We start from the raw sequence: 23,186 nt of genomic DNA on the forward strand, positions 1-23,186 counted from the left end.
GAGAGAGAGAGAGACGGTGAGAGCAGGAACACAAGCAGGAGGAGTGGGAGAGGGAGAAGCAGGCTTCCCGCCGAGCAGGGTGCCTGATGCGGGACTTGATCCCAGGACCCTGGGATCATGATCTGAGCCAAAGGCAGACCCTTAACCAACTGAGCCACCCAGACACCCCTTCCTCATTGTTTTTAAAAATATCTGAATGCTTCTTTCAGGACATTCTAAAAACCATGGTGGGGAAAAAAGTGCCAGATATTTCAATGGACCAACAAACAAACAGAGATGCTTAAGTAGTAGGTTCTAATGCTCAGCTTTAACATTATCTGGCTCAGCCTTTAACCAACAAACTCACTTTACTAAAGTTTTCAATGCCTAATAACGTTTCTAGTAAATGAGGTCTATGGCAATCATCATCAAATATTACACAGAATGAAATTCCTGACATCACAGAACCCACAATCACCAGATGTTGTTGTTTCAGAACTTTAAAAAGGTAAAGAATCAGTACTTTTAAGTGGACTATTCAAAAAGGATAGACATGGTAAAAAAAAAAAAAAAAAAAAAGGATCAGCCTGGTAAGTACCCAGGGACAAAACAGGAAGACTAATCACTTCAAATACAGAGGGATTTTCCAAAGTTTCACTCTAATTCATACCATAAAAGAGGGTGTGGGGGTGGGGTCTGAGTGTTCTGCCTGTAAAGAGAAGTTTAAAATATAGTCTTTCTCCCATTTCAATTCTAGCCTAAAATTCCCAGAGCTGCGGAAATGATGTGTCAAAGCACAGAGGTAAGTTTAAGAAAAAAATTCTCAAACACCCAGCCAAGCACAGTAGAACTAAGGCCCAGGATCTGGTCAGGTATCTGTCACTAAAAGGAACAAGAGGAACTGTCAGGTAACTGTCACTAAAAGGAACTAAAGGAACACTCAATTTGGATTTGTTAAACTAATACTCTCTATTGACTCCTCGAGGAAGGGAATAAACAGATGGACCAAGTCTATGACCAGGGACATAGTTTCAACTCTGAGGGCTTCAGATTTTGCATCTATAAAATTCTATGATTCAAATTCACACTTCTACCTTAAAAGAAGATGGAAAACAAAATTATATAATATTAAACCAAAAAGGTATACTAGGAATTATACTTTATTTTTTTAAAGATTTATTTATTTATTAAGAGAGAGAGCGCATGCACATGCGTGCACAAGCCAGAGGGGCAGGGAGAGGGAGAGAGAATCTCAAGTGGACTCTGTGCTGAGCGTGGAGCCTGACACAGAGCTGATCTCACAACCCCAAGATCAGGACCTGAGCCAAAACCAAGAGTCGGATGCTCAACCAACTGTGCCACCAAGGCGCCCCTATACTACTGAAAATTCCAATGTCAACTTTTCGGTTCTCCATGTGTTCCTCTACCTGTATAACCTAAGTATATAACAACTGCTAAATCATGCAAGGCATCAGAAAAATTTAACTCTTCCTGAGACATTACTGATGTCATCAGACCTCACTTAACATAGACCTAGTCTTCAATTTTTCTAAAATACCCTTAGTTTCTGGCTGCACTCATTCAAGTGCATTAAAAATGACAAATACTCCTCCACCCAGTGGTAATAAGTCTGACAGGTAAAAATACACAGATATCAAAAGTACACATATGGAAACTATGAAAATCTTTTTTTTTTTTTTTTTCATTTCACCATATACTTCAGGCCCAACTTATTAGTTTCAATTCTGCTCTTGCTCTATTTCCGGTCAGTTTCACTTCTGAATTTTCTGCCACAAAGTTAAGAATTGTGACCCTGTAGAGAAATTTTAAAGTAAACACTAAATAAGAACAAAGCTTTTACTTTCAAAGGAGAACTAAACATTTTCACAGGAAAAACAAAGAAACAAACATAAAAATTCTTACATTCCTGATGGCATTTTGTCACATAAAAATGGTTTTAGAGGGCGCCTGGGTGGCTCAGTCATTAAGCGTCTGCCTTCGGCTCAGGTCCTGATCCCAGGGTCCTGGGATCGAGCCCCACATCGGGCTCCCTGCTCTGCAAGAAGCCTGCTTCTCCCTCTCCCACTCCCTCTGCTTGCGTTCCTGCTCTCGCTGTCTCTCTCTCTCTGTCAAATAAATAAATAAAATCTTAAAAAAAAAAAATGATTTTAGGCTGATTTTTTTTTCAAGTTTCTAAAGCTTCATCATACAGTTTTGTTTACAAGAGCCAAAGCAGCTAAAAATTGCTATCATTCTATTTTATAGGTATTACATGTTTTAAATTTGAGTCACAAGTAAGGGGTTCAATAAATATTTGTGGAAGGAATGAATGTACATAGCACAGTGCTGTGCTGCATGAAGCATACATTCCCAGTAAGACACAACCTTCTGCCTTCAGTGGCCTTACCAATGAAACAGATTTTTTTTGAAAATATAATAAAAAGATGATTTGATTAGATTAGCAAAAGTAAGATATCTAATAAACGTATAAGGGGAAAATATATATCATGTATAGCTAAATTAAGCTTTATAAAGCATTTTGGTGCTTCTCTACCATTTTTTTCTTGTTATGTGTTTCAATCCCATTTCCTTCTCTTTAGGCTGTAAAGTTGTTCAAAGGAAATTTTCATACAGAAATAAAATTTAAAAATAAAAACATAGGCACGCCTGGGTGGCTCAGTCAGTTGAACATCCAGCTCTTGGTTTAAGCTCAGGTCATGATTTCAAGGTGGTTGAGATTGAGCCCTGCATTGGGCTCCACACTCTGCGGGGAATCTGCTTGAGATTCTCCCTCTCCCTCTCTCCTACCCCTCCCCCCCCACCACAAGCACATGCGCTCACTCCCTAAAATAAATAAATCCTTAAAAAAATAAGTAAATAATATATAAATAAATTAAATAAAAATATACAGCTCCTACTACATAATCAATAGCACTTGATAAAGGTGCTGTGGGAAATAAACTACACAAAGCATGATGGGCCTGAACCTTAAGGTAACTTAAAACTTCTGTACTTCACCAGCAATCTACAAAGAGTGGGTGCCCATAGCAACTAGGGATCAAAGACCTTGACTGCAGTCCCTGTGTTGACACTGTGTGACTTTCAGAAAGTTACCCAGACCTTAGATTCCTCATCTGTAAAAGGAAGTGATTACTGATATAAATCTCCCATGTGGAAGAATTCCAAATAGTTTATGTAGATATTCTGCCCTCAAGGAGAGGGAACAGGAATCCCCTACTCCTTAAGTGTGAGCTGTGCATAGTGACTTCCTTCCAAAGGGGACAGTAGAGAGGGGTTAATGGGAAAGAGTAACCTTATAGCAGAGAAACCCCAGTCTAATCATAGAAAAAAAACAACAACAAACCATGAGACTAATTCCAATACAGGTACATCCTACAAAATACCTGACCAGTACTCAAAACTGCCACGGTCATCAATAAGAAGGAAAAATCTGAGGAACTGTCACAGCCAAGAGACTAAGGAGATAGGACAAATATAATGTGCTTTCAGGATGGTATCCTGGCACAGAAAAAGGTCATTAACAGATGAATGGATATACAAACTACAGAGGCTCCCTGCTGACTCAGTCGGTAGAGCATGGACTCTTGATCTCCGGGTTCTGAGTTCGAGCCCAATGCTGGGCGTACAGTTTACTTTAAAAAAAATGCAGCATATACATACAATAGAGTATTATTTAGCCATATAAGGAATGAAATTCTGATACATGCTCCAACACAGAAGAACAATGAAAACATTATGCTGAAAATAAGCCATACACAAAAGGACAAATACTGTATCATTCCACTTATATCAAGTACTTAGAATAAGCAAATCCATAGGGACAGAGAGTAGAAGAGAGTTTACCTGGGGCTGGAGGAAGAAGAAAATGGGGAACTACTGTTTAATGGGTACAGCATCTGTTTGGGATGATGAAAATGTCTGGAAATAGATACTGATAATGACTGCACACACAACACTGAGAATATACATAATGCCCCTGAGTTGTACACTTGCGAATTATTAAAATGGCAAATTTTGTTATGTATATTTTACCCCAATTTTTTTAACTAAGGAAATCTGAATAAACTGTGGACTTCAGTTAATAATACATCAATATTGGTTCATGAATCATAACAAATGTATCATACTACTGAAAGACGTTAAGAATGGGGGAAATGGGTGTAGGGTATATGAGAGCTTTCTGTGCTATCTTTCATCTCAATTTTTCTGTAAATCTAAAATTGTTCTGAAAAATAAGGTCTATTTAAAAAAAATCAGGGACGATAAAGGCTAATAGCACTAATATAGCCCACCTGTTCCAAAAACAGGACAAGAGGAGCGCCTAGGTGGCTCAGTTGGTTAAGCGACTGCCTTCAGCTCATGTCATGATCCCAGGACCCCACATCGGGGGGGAGGTCCCTGCTCAGCAGGGAGCCTGCTTCTCCCTCTGCCTCTGCCATTCCCCCTGCCTGTGCTCTCCTGCTCTCTTTCTGTCAAATAAATAAATAAAATCTTTAAAAAAAACAAAAACAAAAACAGGACAAGAAAACTGCTCTTCAAGTCAATGGAAAACATAAGCAAGCAATCAGAAAAATTAATGCCAAGGACATAAATAAACCTGCAATTCACAAAAGAAATTAAAATGCTACATAAAGCTAGGCAAAGATGAAATTCATAGGGTTGTGTAAGGATAAATGAGATCATGTACTTAACATAATGTTTTATATACAATAAATGAAGCTATTAAAATAACTAATAATTAAAGAAATACAAATTTAAATAACAGAAATAAATATATATACATATGGTTATATATGTTCATAATTTATACGATTATATTCTATATATATTATTACATACAGATAAAATCTGTATACATAAAATCATTGTTGAAAACATTGAGAAAACTTCTGAGCCCAAAGTTGACAAAATATGGAGAAAGACATACTGTCAAAATTTGGTAGTAGCAGTGTAGTGGGCATGTCCTTTTAGGGAAACACTTTGCTAGTATCTTTGAAAGTTAAAAAAAAATGTATATACAAAAATCTTAATTTACATATTTCATATTAAGCATAACTGTATACATCTATATCAATCTAAATATATATATGTGTGTATATATATATATATATATATCTCCTTTGAGTGATTTCACTGCTCAAAATTCATCCTACAGAATTATTAGCACAAGTGTACAAAGATACCTATACATGGATATTTACTGCAACAATGTAATAGAGAAAACTGGAAATAATCCAAAAGGCTACCAAGAGTTGAACAAAGGTAACCAAACATTATTGTGCAAAATGTGGTAGATGTATATACACTGACATGGACAATTGTTTAAAAGAAATAATAAATTGTAAATTTAAAAAAAAATTTAAAGGAAGGGAATAAACCAGTTTAGGACTATTTAATCTGGGGTCTTCCATATACATATGGTTCAAGAGAACCAAAACTGCATGCAAAATTGTCAATGTATGTAAGTGCATTTTCTAAGGAAAGTGTCTGTAGCTTTTATCAAATTCTTGAAGGAATATGTAGCCTCCTGGAAAGGGTCACTAAACAATCAGGAAAAAGCATCCCAGCTCTGAGTATCTAAGAAATGTAATTAGGTTATACTCAAGTGAGGAAGACCTTGGGGAGGAAAGAAATGCTCTCAATTAAACTTTTAAGAACATATTAAATGCCTCTACCACAAAACACAACATTTTATTTCAAAACTCCTAAATCTAAGGGTGTGAAGGAAGTTATTCGTCAAATGAGCTTATATTCACTAATTACAAACCTCAACCAAAAATTAAAGATCAAAAGCAGTCTTCAAAATGCGTGACTAGTTCATGCTTAAATTACACTTAAAGTAAGATCATACAGAAGCAGGGCGCCTGGGTGGCTCAGTCGTTAAGCATCTGCCTTCAGCTCGGGTCATGATCCCAGGGTCCTGGGATCGAGTCCCACATAGGGCTCCCTGCTCAGGGGGAAGCCTGCTTCTCCCTCTCCCACTCCTCATGCTTGTGTTCCCTCTCTCGCTGTCTCTCTCTCTCTGTTGAAAAATAAATAAAATCTTTAAAAAAAAAAAAAGATCATACAGAAGCAAAAAGAGGCAAAGATTAAGTGGTAGTCCCATTTGACACAGTCAGGTTGATAATGATGGACTAGTTACTCACACATACAAAGATTCAGGAGTTATGCAGCCTTAGCTAAACTTTATTTTTTAAAGATAAGTCGATTAAAATAAGACAAAAATAACTTAAGTCTTATACATAGTTTTGTGAAATTTCTTTGAGCAGAAAAAATAAATCTTTTCCTGGAGGCAGGTTAGGAAGAGGAATCCAATACCTTTAGAACTAATACAATAAATTAACATTTTAAACATTATTGCCACTAGAATCAATGGGACTTAATGAAGACTGAAATAAATGAGTAGAAAGTAGCAGGAATACTCTCTATCCTAAAATGAAAATATATCTTAGGGGCACCTGGGTGGCTCAGTCATTAAGCGTCTGCCTTCGGATCGGGTCCTGATCCCAGGGTCCTGGGATCGAGCCCCACATCAGGCTCCCTGCTCAACAGGAAGCCTGCTTCTCCCTCTCCCACTCCCCCTGTTTGTGTTCCCTCTCTCACTGTGTCTCTGTCAAATAAATAAATAAAATCTTTTAAAAAAAAGGAAATATATCTTAGAACAGTGGTTCTCAACCAGGAGTAATTTTGCTCCCCTAAGGGACATTTGGCAACACCTGAAAACATTTTTGATTGTCAGAACTGGACGGGTGCTCCTGGTATATTGTGGGTAGAAGCTATGGATGTAGCTCAACATCTCCCAGACTCACCTACCCACTCAAAATGTCAACAATGCAAAGAAGTGGGCTGGAGGAACCACTGAATCCATGCTTTGAGATAATCAACTTAACAACAGAAATCCTAAAGCAAGGTTTACTTACTTGTTTTGAAAGACTGACACTTTATCAAATAGCATGGATCTTATTAAAATGATGTAATTTTTGAAGTGTTATTTAAAAGAAAGTTATTAATTGAATTTCCAATTTATCTAAGCCTTTTAAATTATGCAAAAGCCATAGGCAAGGAAAAAAAAAGACAATGAATTAATGCCAAATGAAAAAAGTTTTATACACACACACACATCCTATCATGCTCACAAACAATACTGAGCAAAGGAAACCAGACTTTTTACAAAAAGCTACATTTTGCATGATTCCATTTATATGGTTCAAGAATGGGCAAAAACTGATCTCTTGTTAGAAATCAGAATAGTGGTTCCTCTGGAGAGAAAGAAAAGGTAGAGATGGGAGAGAACATAAGGGGGACTTCTGGAATGCTAATAATTTTGTATTTCTTATTCTGGGTAATGGTTATGTAACTGTGTTCACTTTGTGACAATTCGTCAAGCTGTGTACTAAGTAATCAGTGCAGTTTATACAGTTAACGCTTTCACAAAAATATTTTTCACAAAAATGTTTATTTTTTAAATGTTATGTATTCACACCCTAAAAACCTGAGCACTTTGACCCACAAAGCTAAATGAACATCAATTGCAAAAGTAAAAGTATTTTTGCCACATAGGCTACCTTCCAAGAATTCAAGAAGGATGACACCCCCAGAAAGCTGTAAATACCATACTCAGAGCTCATACAGCATTCAGTTGAACACTTAAGCCACCATATATCCCTCGGCACAAATTCAAAAATTTGACAAAGGCTTACAAATGCAGTTAAATTTATTCCATGGACAGTTTGAATTATTTCCCCCAATTTTAAACTGTGAACTGTTATTAGAGAATGCATTCTATGAAACAAATAATGCTTTCTCTTTCTTAATCCCACATTTTCCCAAAGCTCCCCCAAACTAAATCCCTCTTGGCCCTTAATTTCTTAGAATTTCTCCAGGCTGCTTTCAACAGTGCCAACACCTCTCTCAGTATCCATCCTTACAATCCACCTCCCCACAACACATGAAAATTCACATTAATGCTCATTCCAGAGGCTGGTCTCCCCTACTAGACTTCTACTCCCTCCCAGGACCTCATAAATACAATCCAAACCTAACTACCCTCAAACTCCTAATACTCTCCAACAACTGGCTTCCCAACAGCACCACAAAACTAGGGCATATGCTAACCCCATCTTTAAACCCTCTTCCACCACATAAAAAGCCCTGCTTCTGCACACAATTCAGCTCAGTGGCCACTGAAGCTATGATCACCTGTGCTGCTCTCTGCTTTAGCACCTCCTCTACTGCATTCAAATCCATCCCATTTCCCACCCACCCCCTGCCCCAAACTCTACTTTCTTCTTGAAGAATCTTTCCTAAGTACCAGAGCAAGGATATAAAGTTGAAGGAAGGATAAAGGAATGTGCTCCATCCTGAGTGAAGGTAGTTGCCCCAGTGTCAAGCACACAACCATGTGCATGGGCTACAGGGTCAGAGGGCAGGAGTGTGAAACCCAGCCACTGCCCTTCCTAACTGCAAGGCTTTGGGCGAGTGATTTTACAGCTTTAAGCCTCAGTTTGCTGAACTACAAAATGGGAAATCATAAAAATAGCGATCTCATAGAGTCGCCAGGATGAAATGAACTACCGGCCGTTGAGCACTTTGCACAAATCCTAGGTGGTAAACTCTCAGTAACTTGACAGTTTTTCCTAGGTCCTCGTCTTGGACGGAGGAATACAAAAGAGGGTGAAAAGTACTTTCCAAGGGCAAGGGAGTGGTGGAGGGAAGAAGTACCGTACACACACATTGTGTCAGATCCCCAAACAGCGTTCTCTCTTTATTATCCCCTTACAATGTGGACCCAAGAAGCCCTCAAAGCCCCTGCTAAAGGATGGGGGAAGACACAAATAGATACATCAAATCCTCCTTCCAGGAGAGTCATTTGAGGGAATGCAGTAGGAAAGTGCCCCCTAAATTGCTAAAATGAGATCCTTGGGGGTCTGAGAATTAGGAAGGAAACCCCAAAGTCCCAAAGGATTTCTCTTGGGAAGCTGAGGGGAGTACTTCATAACAAGGAGATTAAAAGTAAACGCTAGAAACCATAAAGACTCCTCAACTTCTCCCCTAGGAAAGAATACTAACTGGTTTCTCCGCAAATGGCTTGAGAAAGGAAAAGCGCTTTCCCCGCCTCTCATGGGACACCCGGGCTTCCCCGGGTCCCTTCCCCGGAGGGATAAGGAGGAGGGTCCGCGCAGGGGAATCCCCAGCCCCCCCAGCGGCGGAGAGGCAGGCTCAGGCCGGGGCCCCCAGGGAGTTCCACTGGGTCTCTTCCAGTCTCTTTGCAGCCGGTCTCCAGTAACGGGATCTCTCCGGGGACTCGGGGATCTCCCAGAGCTTCGGCCATCGCTGGCTCCTTCCCCTCACAATCCTCAAATCCTCGGTCCCGCGAGTTCTCCCCGGGCACTTCTCCGGGTCTCCTGGCTGGCACAGGGTCCGCCCGCCGCCCACGGGCTCTCCTCCCCGGCCTCCTCCCGCCACCCCCCCCCGCCCCCCGCCGAGCGCCGCGAGCCCGCGGGGTTACCTGCTGAGAAGGCAGCTCCACATGCAGGGCCCGCGCTGCAGAACCGGGTGGCAGCGAGGCCGCCGGGCCCGGGGGCGGCGGGGAGACCGGGCCCCCGACCGACGCTGAGGCGCTCATCTTGACCCAGGGGCCGCCAAGCGGCGGGGCCCGCGTTCCTCCGGCATCCGCCACCACCGCCTAGCCTCGACCCGCCGAGCCCCTGCAGCCCAGAAGCCCGCCACCCGAAAGGCAGAACTGCTCTACCCAACCTCCAGCCGCCACCGCCGCTGGCTAGGGAAGAGCCATATTACCGCAGTGCAACCCCCACCACCCCGCCGAGACCTGGCTTGCTCATTGGTTCGGCTGCCACGGGGGCGGGACCCAACGACAGATAAGGGACGTGCTATTGGGTAGAAGGTCTGTCCATCGCCGGCCGGAATGGGCTCGGGGCGGAGGGACCCGGGGATGGCCTAAATCGCGTCTGTCAAACCGGGGTGAAACCTGGGGCGTTGCTTCTTTTTTTCCCAGTCTAATTGGTTCTTTCAGTACTGTGGGGCGGGGTCTCCTAGCGGATCCGCAAAGGCCATTGCTCTAGGTCGGTGTCAGTTGTCAGTAAGGGGAAGAGGGGCGGGGTCTGATTAGGTAGAGAGCGAGCCTGGGCTCTGTTGTCACGTGCAGGAGGCAGGAGAGTCACCTGATTAGTGAGAGTCAATCTTCCGAGCCACTTCCGCCCGAACCTAGTTGCCATGGTAACCGGCCTCCTTCGGAGGGCGGGGACCCGTTTGGCGCCAGCTGGGTCGTGAGTCTTGATCTGCTGTTGCAAGCTCCCTGAGCAGCCTTTTCCTGAGGGGCTCCCAGGAACGTGCGGGGATTGAAAAGGAGTATTTCATGGTTCGACAGAAGGCCACCCCTCAGGATGCACGGAGACTAGAAACCTGACGGGCAGTCCCACCTGCTCTTCCGTGACCAACTCCAACCCACAAGTCCACGACCCTCTTCGCACTCCCCTAACTAGTACGCTGAGCTATAAGGTGTGCCAGGCACCCAGGACGCTGTTTCACCTCTCGGAGTGTGTTGCTTATGCTGTCTTTAGAAAGCCTTTGCTACTTTTCTCCTCCTAGTGCTTACTTTTCCATCAAATCTCATCCGGGGGTGGGGTCCCTTCTTCCAAAAGGCTTTCCTGATCTACTCTGGGAGCCTGAGTTAGGAACCTTGCCTCTACCATATTTCTGATTATTCTACTGCGTTGTCTTTTAATAAGTGTGTAACACACACACACACACACGTTGAATTCCTCAAGCAAAAGGACCTTGTCATTCATCTCTGGATTTCCAGGACCTGCTGGATAATCAGTACATGTTTGTTTTTTAAGTGAAGACCCAACTCAAATGCCACCTCTTCCATGAAGACTTCCTTGATCATAATGATAGCATACATAGCAATTGCTTCTATAATAAATAGCATTGACTCATTCTGCAGGATATCAATCTGCCTTCCCCTCACCCACCCCCACCCCCAGACTGTGAAGTTATCCACCACCTGGACTAATATAGCTGAAAGAACACAGTGTTTTAGAGTCAGACACTACAGAAATCAGGCAGTTTGGGAATCTTGGCTCTGCCACTTTCTAGCTATGTGTTCCTGGGCAAACCAGTTCCCATCTTTCCACTTTGGTTTTCCCATCTGTAAAATAATAATAAGGTTGCTGTAGGGATTAAGTAAATCAATATATGTAAAGTGCCAGTGAAGACCTCACATAGAATAACTGCACTAAAAATAGTTTAATAAAAGGTCAGCATACTATCTTTCCAGGGTGTTCAGAAGCCTGAAGACACTTTGGATTTGACCCCAGGACTGGCTAACATGGATGTCACACTGTCTCCTATTCTGAGACATCGAGTGGTTCCTCATGGGTGTGTGGTTCCTCATGGGTGTGTGGTCAGGTGTTTGTTGAGAAGGGATTAGTCAAGAAATCCCAAATCTCATGTGGTTCAACTCATGTAGTGCCAAGATCTGGTGGAATTTCACAGAAAGCACTTTTCTGCTTCCAAGCTGTATTAGTTCCCTGAGGCTGCTGTATCACATTACCACAAACTAGGTAGCTTACAACAACAGCAACAGAATTTTATTCTTTCACAGTTCTAGAGGCCAGTAGCCCAAAATGAAGGTGTTGGCAGGGCTTCACTCTCTCAGAAGGCTCTAAGAGAGAATCTTTCCTTGCCTTTCTGGTGGCTCCAGGTGGTCCTTATCCTGGGGCTGCATAATTCCAATCTCTGCCTCCATCTTCTCATCGTCTTTTCTTCTTCCTGTGTATTCTTTTCTTTTCCTTACCAGGACACCTGTCTTTGGATTCAGGGCCCACCCAGATAATCCAGATCTCATTTTGAGATCCTTAATTACAAAGACTCTTTTTCCAAGGAAGATGACATTCACAGGTTCCAGGGATTAGAGTATGGGCTCATTTGAGGGGGAGAGGGACATCATTCAAACCACTACATAGGTTAAGAAAATAGACCTATAAAGACAGAACACTGAATCACTTCATTCCTCTTTGGAGGTCAGCTCTGAATATTAGCCAACTTTATTACTTCGTTCATCCAACAAATGTTCATTGACACAGAGGTGTCAAGCCCTTTACTGGGTGCTGGGAAATCAGACTCAGACTCATCCCCAGAGGAGCTGCCCTCTTTATCGTGTAGTCCAATAAGTAAACAAAGACTGATAATCCAGTTGCTCAGCCTGAGGAAAGTTCAGGAGCTGTGGAAGCCAGAGAAGAGAGTCAGATTTCAGTCACAGTAGAGGTGACATTTAAACTGGGTATTGAAGGACCAATAAGAGTTTACTAGGCAGGAAGGGAGAAAAGGATATTCCAGCAGAGAGAGCAGGATCCATTCTTTCTACAAGCTTCTAATGAGATTCAACTCTGTACCAAGATGATTACCAAGCACTTCAAGTAAACAACCCTTCTCAGACTTTCCCACTCACATGCCACTAACACCAGGATAGCTGGAATGCTCACCCCTAGGGACAGGACAAAGAACTGAAATATCTGCAAAGTATTCAAGGTAATGAATGTAAAATATTTTGCACTGTGCCTTGGGTATAGTAAGTGTTGGATAAATGCTATCTATCATTATCTTTATATGTCCTATTTCATTCTAAAAAATCTTGTATTACCTTAGATCCTTTTCCATAATATGGCTATATTTGTTTCAATGGGAGAATATTTCTAATCACTTTGAATTAAAATACTATAATATTTATACAGGGATATATACCCCCTAGGGAAACTTGTATCCAAGTGTAGGGAACATGGATTCTAAAGTGGCCAAATACAATATACATGCAGTGATAGAAGAAAGATCAAGATCCAGTGGTAACAGAATGACTGACTCTACAGGAGCTGGTGGGCAAAATCAGAGAAGGCTTCACAAAAGTCTTAAGAAACGATTAGGAGATGAACAACAGGAGTCGTTGGTTTGGTTTGGTTCAGGGATGACTGGTGTTTTAACAGCTAACTAGAACCATGTTGGATATTGAAACCAAGCATTGTTTGCAGGGCCAAAAAGCCAAAGCCACTCCAATCCATTTTACCTTCTCTTCTTCCTCCCTCCTCATTCTCTAGATCTCATGGGTATGATGCATTAAATAAGTAAGAGCAAGACAAGCCAGGGTGGTTTTTTGATGTCTCAAATTTAATTACATTAGATCTAGCCCCTTCCTTTCAACAGAGTCCTCTTTCTTCCATTTACTTACTCACTAAGTAAAACAGCATTCAGACCAGTACCAGGTGCCCAACCAGGGCACGAGGTTTACAGAAATAATGCAGATAGAATCCCTGACTGCAAGGAGGTCATGGATAATTTCAGTACAAAGTGGTCAATGCAGTCATTGGGACGATAATGGGAGCATGGAAGAGGAAGTTGCTAACTGCTGTGTGTTGTACCAGAAGGCTTTCCAGAGAAGAAAGAGTACTCTAGGCAGAAGCATGAGTTTTGCATGAACAAAGGCCCTGAGGCAGAGGACGTGACATTAGTGTCGTGACATTAGCGTAGTTTAAGGTGGCTGAAACAAAGGTTGCATGGGAGGAACAGGCAAAGAGGCCAAAAAGGAAGAGGGGGCCGGGTAAAAAAGAACCTGGCTGCTAGGCAGAAGAACTCGGGCTTCATCTTAGGCAATAGGAAGTCAGTTAGAAAGATCCTCAGGCAGCCCTGGAGATGCAGGTTTCAAGGGGTAGGATTTGAAGAGCAAGACTCTTGCAGAAAGCCAGGTGAGAATTGTAAAACAAGGAGACCATTCCGCAAAGAGCCTGCACCCAACAAAGGTGGGTCCCTGGGCAGCATTTCTCCTTCTCCTTTCTCAACCCTCCAAGGTCACTTTTTTGAAAAAGGCTTCTTAGATGTAGGCTAATGGCTACCTTCTCTGGGCTCCCACTGTGGCTGCCTGACTTCTCTTCAGTACCTGTATCCGCGTGCCTAGTCATATGGTTTGTGTTTGTCTCACGCTCTCTACTTTGAACTCTTGCTTTTCATTTCAATCCAAATCCCACAGAGGGCAGGCGGCAGAAGCTTCAACGCACCAATGAATAAAATCAGTGAATGAGTGGACAAACGCTTGAGTAAGAGAATGTTTAGATGACATGGAGCCTCCATACCTCTCCCACTGGAAACAGCCCCAGAGAGAGGAGGTGAGCTTGCCCGGGGTCACACAAAGTTTGTAGCAAAGCTGAGACAAAGACTTAGGCTTCTTGCCCCCAGGAGCAGCGCTCCTTCCTCAATTCCAGTGGTTTTCACACTGTCATGGACTATAAACGTGCCAATGTGGGTACCTGAGTTTATGAATTCACGGGCCAGCCAGGATGACAAGCATTCAACAGAAGCACATCTAACCCATGGGGCTGATTTAGTGGGAGCCCCAGAGAAAGCTTTCCTTGGGAACTGCCTTTTACAGTGAGGTCCAAAGGGTGAGGGGGAGGTAACCGGACAAAGGGGGCTAGTGAGAGCAAGAGGAGAATTCGGGCAGAAAGAAGAGCCTGAAGAAGGAGCATGGAGCATTGAAGGAACTGAAAGAGAAGGCGAGGCGGGAGTAGGCAGAAGAGGCAGCCGGCATGGAGGAGGAGGAGCGGGAGGAGAGCAGTGTTTGAAAGAAACTGATATTTCAAAAATAAAATCAAAGACCTCCTTCAATCTCTTTTACAGTTTTAGGGTTGCTTTCATTTGTCATTTCATAGCGCGGCAACAGCATTGTCTTTTCAGTGCTTAGAGCTTCTGCAGTTTTAGTCCAGCTCTGATGGCACAGAATGAAGTCGATGATGCTGGCAGGGTCCAGATCCTGGGGATCTGGGGAGTCTGACCGGGGGAGTCTGACCTTGAGGTGTGTGGACCACCACGGAAGGGTTTAAGCAGGGGAGCTACATGGTCTGATTTATGTTTTAAAAACGTCACTCTGGGGGTGCCTGGGTGGCTCAGTTGGTTAAGTGACTGCTTTTGGCTCAGGTCATGATCCCAGGGTCCTGGGATCAAGCCCCGCATCAGGCTCCCTGCTCGGCGGGAAGCCTGCTTCTCCCTCTCCCACTCCCCCTGCTTGTGTTCCCTCTCTCGCTGTGTCTCTCTCTGTCAAATAAATAAATAAAATCTTAAAAAAAAAATGTCACTCTGGGGGAACCTGTGTGGCTCAGTCCGTGGAGCAGCCGACTCTTAATCTCCGCTCAGGTCTCGATCTCAAGGTACTGAGTATAAGCCCCATGTTGGGCCCCATGTTGGGCCCCATGTTGGGCGTGGAGCCTGCTTAAAATAAATAAATTAAAATGTCACTCTGGCAGTTGGTCATGAGCAGATGCAAGGGGGGAGGGAGTGGTGAAAATGGCAACAGTAAATTGTGACATTGCTTCGTTGAGTTAGAGGACAGTTAGAACACAGAAATGCGGCTGAGTTCCTGAGAAGAGAGCGGCTCAACGGATACCTGATTTCCCTCGTTCCCCGCCGGAAGCAGGCGTGATTTCACAGGGTTCCTGAGAATGGGCATGCTGGCTGCAGAGTGGGGACTCTGAGAGCTCCGAGCCAGGGGTCAGAAAAAACACGGTCTGGGCCCGCAGCTAATTGGCTGCAGGATTTGAGGCAAATTCATTCCCCTCCCTAACAGGGTTCCCTGGGGCCTAGAGAGAACTAACATTTGTCTAGTACTCTACATACATTACCAGGGACAATCCCCACAGGACCCTGTGAAGTAGGTATTATTGCCCCGGTTTCACAGAAGCCTAAAAAGCTCTGGAAATGGAAATGAGCTGCCCAAAGTTCTTAGTGGCAGATTGACTTGTGAACCCAGGTCTCTTGCTTCCTGGGCTGGGGGCTCTGTCCCCCATACCACGCTGCCTGCATTAGGTAGAATACACTATGTAGGACTGAATTTTCCCAAAAGAATGAGAATCTTACTTTCTTTCTTTTTTTTTTAAAGATTTTATTTATTTATTTGAGAGAGAGCACACATGAGAGAGGGGAGGGTCAGAGGGAGAAGCAGACTCCCTGCCGAGCAGGAAGCCCGATGCGGGACTCAATCCAGGGACTCCAGGATCATGACCTGAGCCGAAGGCAGTTGCTTAACCAACTGAGCCACCCAGGCGCCCGAGAATCTTACTTTCATCAACAGCAAAGTATAACCGCAAAAAATCCAAAAGCTAAAACTCTCTACACAGTTTTTCTTTCTCATTCTCTTCCTAAATAATGCAGTTCAAAAGCCCTTAGGGTGGGGCTGAGAACAAGATCAGCATGGGGTGAGGGAGTAGTGTGGAGCAGGCCCAGAGCAGGGAGTCAGAACCAGCTGAGGTGAGGAGGGTGTCCACACAAGGCCAGCAGTGAGTGCAGGAGGAGATCCTAGCACAAGGCTAGGGATTGACCAGAGTAAGTGAACAGGATATCCACTGGGAGGCCAGCCTAAAGCAAGATGTCAGAGCTGAAGCAGGGCTAGGTGAGGATTGGCTCCATAATTAGTGGGGCCTAGTGTAAAATGAAAATGCAGAGTCCCATGTTCAAAATTATTAAGAGTTCTAAGAAGGAACAGCATTAAATCAAGCATGGGGCCTTTCTAAGCACTAGGCCTGGGGCAACTGCTTAGGTCACATCCGGTGAAGCTAGCCTAGATGAGGAGAGTGTCAGTATTGGGTTCATGGTTGGAGGACAAAATGGTGACAATGGAAGATAGGTTATGTACAGAGGGATTGATCAAATAAATAAATATATTAAGGATAATGGGTGCCAGTTTCTTTTTATTTTATTTTATTATGTTATATTAGTCACCATACATTACATCATTAGTTTTTGATGTAGTGTTCCATGATTCATTGTTTGCGTATAACATCCAGTGCTCCATTCAATATGTGCCCTCTTTAATATCCATCACCAGGCTAATCCATCCCCCACCCCCCTCCCCTCTACAACCCTCAGTTTGTTTCTCAGAGTCCATAGTCTCTCATGGTTTGTCTCCCCCTCCGATTCCCCCTCTTCATTTTTCCTTTCCTACTATCTTTTTTTTAACATATAATGTATTATTTGTTTCAGAGGTACAGGTCTGTGATTCATCAGTCTTAACACAATTCACAGTGCTCACCATAGCACATACCCTCCCCAATGTCTATCACTCAGCCACCCCATCCCTCTCACCCCCCACCACTCCAGTAACCCTCAGTTTGTTTCCTGAGGTTAAGAATTCCTCATATCAGTGAGATCATATGATACTTGTCTTTCTCTGATTGGCTTAGCATAATACCCTCTAGTTCCATCCACGTCATTGCAAATGGCAAGATTTTGGTTTTTTGATGGCTGCATAATATTCCATTGTATATATATACCACTTCTTCTTTATCCATTCATCTGTTGATGGACATCTTGGCTCTTTCCACAGTTTGGCTATTGTGGTCATTGCTGCTATAAACATCGGGGTGCACGTACCCCTTTGGGTCCTTACATTTGTATCTTTGGGGTAAATACCCAGCAGTGCAATTACTGGATCGTATGGTAGCTCTATTTTCAACTTTTTGAGGAACCTCCATACTGTTTTCCAGAGTGGTCACACCAGCTTGCATTCCCACCAACAGCGTAGGAAGGTTCCCCTTTCTCCGCATCCCCGCCAACATCTGTCATTTCCTGACTTGTTAATTTTAGCCATTCTGACTGGTGTGAGGTGGTATCTCATTGAGGTTTTGATTTGGATTTCCCTGATGCCAAGCGATATTGAGCACTTTTTCATGTGTCTGTTGGCCATTTGGATGTCTTCTTTGGAAAAATGTCTGTTCATGTCTTCTGCCCATTTCTTGATTGGATCATTTGTTCTTTGGGTGTTGAGTTTGGTAAGTTCTTTATAGATTTGGGATACTAGCCCTTTATCTGATATGTCATTTGCAAATATCTTCTCCCATTCTGTCAGTTGTCTTTTGGTTTTGTTTACTGTTTCTTTTGCTGTGCAAAAGCTTTTTATCTTGATGAAGTCCCAATAGTTCATTTTTGCCCTTGCCTCCCTTGCCTTTGGCGATGTTTCTAGGAAGAAGTTGCTGCAGCTGAAGTCAAAGAGGTTGCTGCCTGTGTTCTCTTCTAGGATTCTGATGGATTCCTGTCTCACATTGAGGTCTTTCATCCTTTTTTTTTTTTTTTTGCATTTTAAAAATTTTATTATGTTATGTTAATCACCATACATTACATCATTAGTTTTGATGTAGTGTTCCATGATTCATTGTTTGCATATAACATCCAGTGCTCCATTCAATATGTGCCCTCTTTAATACCCATCACCAGGCAAACCCATCCCCCCAACCCCCTCCCCTCTAGAACCATCAGTTTGTTTCCTGAGACTAAGAATTCCTCATATCAGTGAGATCATATGATACATGTCTTTCTCTGACTTATTTTGCTCAGCATAATACCCCCCAGTTCCATCCACATCGTTGCAAATGGCAAGATTTCATTCCTTTTGATGGCTGCATAATATTCCATTGTATATATATACCATTTCTTCTTTATCCATTTACCCGTTGTTGCAGCTGAGGTCAAAGAGGTTGCTGCCTGTGTTCTCCTTTAGGATTTTGACGGACTCTGTCTCACACTTAGGTCTTTCAACCATTTTGAGTTCTATTTTTGTGTGTGGTGTAAGGAAATGGTCCAGTTTCATTCTTCTGCATGTGGCTGTCCAATTTTCCCAACACCATTTGTTGAAGAGACTGTCTTTTTTCCATTGGACATTATTTCCTGCCTTGTCAAAGATTAGTTGACCATAGAGTTGAGGGTCCATTTCTGGGCTCTCTATTCTGTTCCATTGATCTATGTGTCTGTTTTTGTGCCAGTACCATGCTGTCTTGACGATGATAGCTTTGTAATAGAGCTCAAAGTCCATAAATGTGATGCCACCAGCTTTGCTCTTCTTTTTCAACATTCCTCTGGCTATTCGAGTTCTGGTTCCATACAAATTTTAGGATTATTTGTTCCATTTCTTTGAAAAAAGTGGATATTATTTTGATAGGGATTGCATTAAATGTGTAGATTGCTATAGGTAGCATTGACATTTTCACAATATTTGTTCTTCCAATCCATGAGCATGGAACATTTTTCCATTTCTTTGTGTTTTCCTCAATTTCTTTGATGAGTGTTCTATAGTTTTTTGAGTACAGATTCTTTGCCTCTTTGGTTAGATTTATTCCTAGGTATCTTGTGGTTTGGGGTGCAATTGTAAATAGGATCGACTCCTTAATTTCTCTTTCTTCTGTCTTGTTGTTTGTGTATAGAAATGCCACTGATTTCTGTGCATTGATTTTATATTCTGCCACTTGACTGAATTCCTGTATGAGTTCTAGCAGTTTGGGGGCGGAGTCTTTTGGGTTTTCCACATAAAGTATCATAACATCTGCAAAGAGTGAGAGTTTGACTTCTTCTTTGCCAATTTGGATGCCTTTTATTTCTTTTTGTTGTCTGATTAATGGGTGCCAGTTTCCATCAGAAAAAGGAGTTGCAAATATAGGAAGAGAAGGAACTTGGATGAACTCTGTGGTGATAGAATATAATTGCCCAGATCTTGGTTTCTAAATATCATCTTCCACTAAGAGGAATCAAGATTCTCTGAAGAAATGGCTGACTCCCAGGAGTGGGCCAGAAAAAGTACAAGATGATCGATCATAGGACGTCTAGTCGTGTCAGAAAGTAAGGAAGTACTCCTCTCCCTGCCAAAAAAGGGAGATATGTCAAAAGAACACAGAAGGCAGTTCGATGAGTCTCCCACTGGCCAAATCTGGAGCAGTTTTTACATCAGGATAAATAATGATAGAATAGCAGATAGCCCACTGAATAAAATAGGGATCCATGAGTCTTTATTGATATAAAAAGGCGGGGAAAGAGATTTTCAAAGTATGGAGAAAGAGTAACTTTACAACGTAGAAGCTTGACAGTTCCCACCTTAATCAAGTGATCAAGTGAGCATCACCCAGTAGGATAAATTGAAATTATGACTACCTGCTAGGATGCGGTAAGTAGAGTCCATCATTACTTCTGTGATATTTCAGCTAAAGATGGATAGTTAGAGTCAATCATAAGGAAAAACGAGACATAACAAAACTAGTGTTCTACAGAATACTAGACCCATAATCTCTAAGGCTGTCAAGGTCATGACAGTCAAGGAGAGAGAGGAACTGTTTCAGAGAAAAGGAGTGTGATACTGTGATTTATAGTAAGTAATAGATACTTGGTCTTTGGGGTTTTTTTTTTTTAAAGATTTTATTTATTTATTTATTTGAGAGAGACAGAGATGGTGACAGAGGGCAGGGAGGAAAGGGAGAAGCAGGCTCCCCGCTGAGCAGGGAGCCCCATGCAGGACTCGATCCCAGGACCCTGGGATCACGACTGGAGCCGAAGGCAGATGCTTAACCAACTGAGCCACGCAGGTGCCCGGTATTTGGTGTTTGTTCACTGTTCCTAGCACATAGCTCCCAAAACTCCTGTAATTTCCTATATAAGAGCCATAGGGGCATTTTTTTTTTTTAAGATTTATTTATGAGAGAGAGAGAGAGAGAGACAACACGCAGGAGGTAGCATGGGGCATCTTCTGTTATATTTAGTTTTGCCCTCAGTTCCTGAAAGCTTCAGAGAGGGAAATGAATATCTTTTGTTTCCATAACAAGTCCCTTTCAAGTACATCTGAGTTTGTGTTAATGAGTTGACATTTGGAAAGCCCCAGATAATTTAAGGTTGGGGGCTGGTTGCCAGGGAAACCAACCCTGATTAGAAGGTTGAAACCTTCAGCACTCTCCCTCCGCATTAGGGCTGGGACCTGGAAGCAGTCTTACTCCAGTGTTATCAACCCAGCATTTTACTGCCTGTAGTGAACCAGTGTTAGAGCGTTTTTTTTTCAAAGCAAGCTCTATGCCAGCGTGGATGGAGCTTGAACTCACAACCCTGAGATCAAGAGTCACGTGCTCTACCGACTGAGCCAGCCTGAGGCCCCAAATTTTATTTATACAGTGAAGTCATATTTATTTTCAGAATACATTTTTATATCCTACACGTTAAAAATATATCTTTTGTGTTTAGAGAAAACATATTTTGTATCAATTTTCATCAAAATTAAAAATCTCAAAAATTGTTGATATTTTAGCACTGAGAAAAGGAACTTACTAAATGTGTGCCAATGCAATTCAGTGTTATGTAAAAAATGTAGGAGATAAAATTGTGTGTATGCATGACACAAATGTTAGATGAAGATACACAAAGCAAAACTCCCTAAGCAGGAAGTGGTGGAAAATACCTTGAAAAAGAGTTTACAAGGAAGGGAAACAGGATTGTGAAAAAAGGAAGTTTAGAATACATATGGGACAGAGATTCGTTATAAAAATTATGGTTGAAGCCAAGGGGTGGGGGGAATTCCTATTTTCTCCTAGTGATCCTATTCATTACCATTACAGGGGAATTTCTTCCACCTCTCAGAAGTATCAGGAAAAAGTGCCTTCTAAAACTGCAGCCTGCTCCATGTAAAGAAAAGTGAAATACAGTTGACTCTTAAACATGGGGGTGAGGGATGCTAACCCCCCACCCCACACAATTGAAAATTCGAGTATAATTTTGACTCCCCCAAAACTTAGCTACTAACAGCCTCCTCTTGACCAGAAGCCTTACAGATAACAGTTAACAGTATTTTGTACGTTATTTGGGTTTTGTTTTGTTTTTTTTTAAAGATTTTATTTATTTATTTATTAGAGAGCGAGCGAGAGAGAAACAGCATGAGAGAGGAGAGGGTCAGAGGGAGAAGCAGGCTCCCCGCTGAGCTGGGAGCCCGATGCAGGACTCGATCCCAGGACCCTGGGATCATGACCTGAGCCGAAGGCAGTCGCTTAACCAACTGAGCCACCCAGGCGCCCCTTGTTTTGTTTTTTTAAAGATTGTATTTATTTATTTGTCAGAGAGAGAGCACAAGCAGGGGGAGTGGCAGACGGAGGGAGAAGCAGACTCCCTGCTGAGCAGGGAGCCTGATGCAGGACTCTATCCCAGGACCCCGGGATCATGACCTGAGTTGAAGGCAGACGCTTAACTGACTGAGCCACCCAGGTGTCCCTGTATGTTATTTGTATTATATTCTGTGTATTTACAAGAAAGCTAGAGAAAAGAAAATCATAAGAGAAAATACACTATAAAAAAAAGAGAAGAAAATACACTATGGTAGCACTGTTTCGCAGTTATCAAAACCAATCTGTGTGTAAGTGGACCTGGGCAGTTCAAACCCATGTTGTTCAATATTTTATTGATGAGAAGACCAAACTCTGCCATCCATAGGTACAACTCGTCTATTAGGTGATACAAACATATTGAAGGTCACTGTTTGTAGTAGGTCAAGCCATAAACTAGCTGACTTAAAACAGAAATTCATTCTGTCCCAGTTCTGCATGCCAGGAATCCAAAATCAAGGCGTTGGGAAGCCTTTGCTCCCTCAGACTCTGGGGGAAAATCCTTCTCCCTCTTCTGGTTGCTGGTGGCCGTGGTATGCCGGGGCTGCCTCCTCCACATGGCCCTCTCCCCGTTTCCCTGTGTCTGTCTCTCTCCTAGAAGGACACTTGTCATTGGCTTTGGAGCCCACGTACATAATCTAAGATTATCTCATTTTGAGATCCTTGACCTAATTATATCTACAAAGGCCCTTTTTCCAAATAAAGTCACATTCCTTCACTGATTACAGGGTTTAAGGTATGTACATATCACGTTGTAGGCCACTATTCAACCGGCCACATCATTCCTGTGTGTGGCCTGCTCTTTTTTCCTCTCAGGCCAGCCTGCCAAAAGATGGAGAAATTAAGTTCTCATTAATCTGAATGAGACTGTTTTAAATTAAGATGTGAATTTTAATCTCCAGGGTAACCACTAAGAAAATAACTTAAAAACATACAGCAAAAGAAACAACAAGGGAATTAAAGCAGCGTATTAAAAATACACATTTAACAGAAAAGGCATCAGGAATGGAGGGAGAGGAACAAGAAAGACATAAGAAAATGGCAAAATGGCACATGTAAATCCTACCTTATCAGTAATTATATTAAATGTAAATAGACTTAACACTCCAATGAGAAAGGCAGAAAGTAGAAGTATGGATGAAAGGAAAAAAGATCCAACACTATTCTGCCTACAAAAGATACACTTCATATTCAAAGACACAAATAGGTTGAAAGGAAAAGGATGGAAGA

General features: G+C 42.4%; 1 protein-coding gene across 3 annotated transcripts in view; it reads right to left on the reverse strand.

The window, feature by feature from the left end:
* The window catches only part of UVRAG (UV radiation resistance associated), a 318,993-nt gene extending 309,158 nt beyond the window's left edge, over positions 1-9,835 (reverse strand). Inside the window, exon 1 of one of the 3 annotated variants that reach the window (XM_064576913.1) lies at positions 9,509-9,834. In XM_064576913.1, the coding sequence (XP_064432983.1) occupies positions 9,509-9,531 (23 nt within the window). In that variant the 5' untranslated portion in view covers positions 9,532-9,834. Of the gene's footprint in view, positions 1-9,508 lie in introns of all 3 variants that reach the window. The other 2 variants (XM_064576912.1, XM_064576914.1) reach the window with 2 other exon arrangements.
* Positions 9,836-23,186: the final 13,351 nt, after the last annotated feature.

The sequence above is a fragment of the Mirounga angustirostris genome, unplaced genomic scaffold (genome assembly GCF_029215605.1).
Source record: "Mirounga angustirostris isolate CCGP_5_RB_7025 unplaced genomic scaffold, mMirAng1.0.hap1 SCAF_13, whole genome shotgun sequence".
In the NCBI taxonomy this organism is placed as follows: domain Eukaryota; kingdom Metazoa; phylum Chordata; class Mammalia; order Carnivora; family Phocidae; genus Mirounga; species Mirounga angustirostris.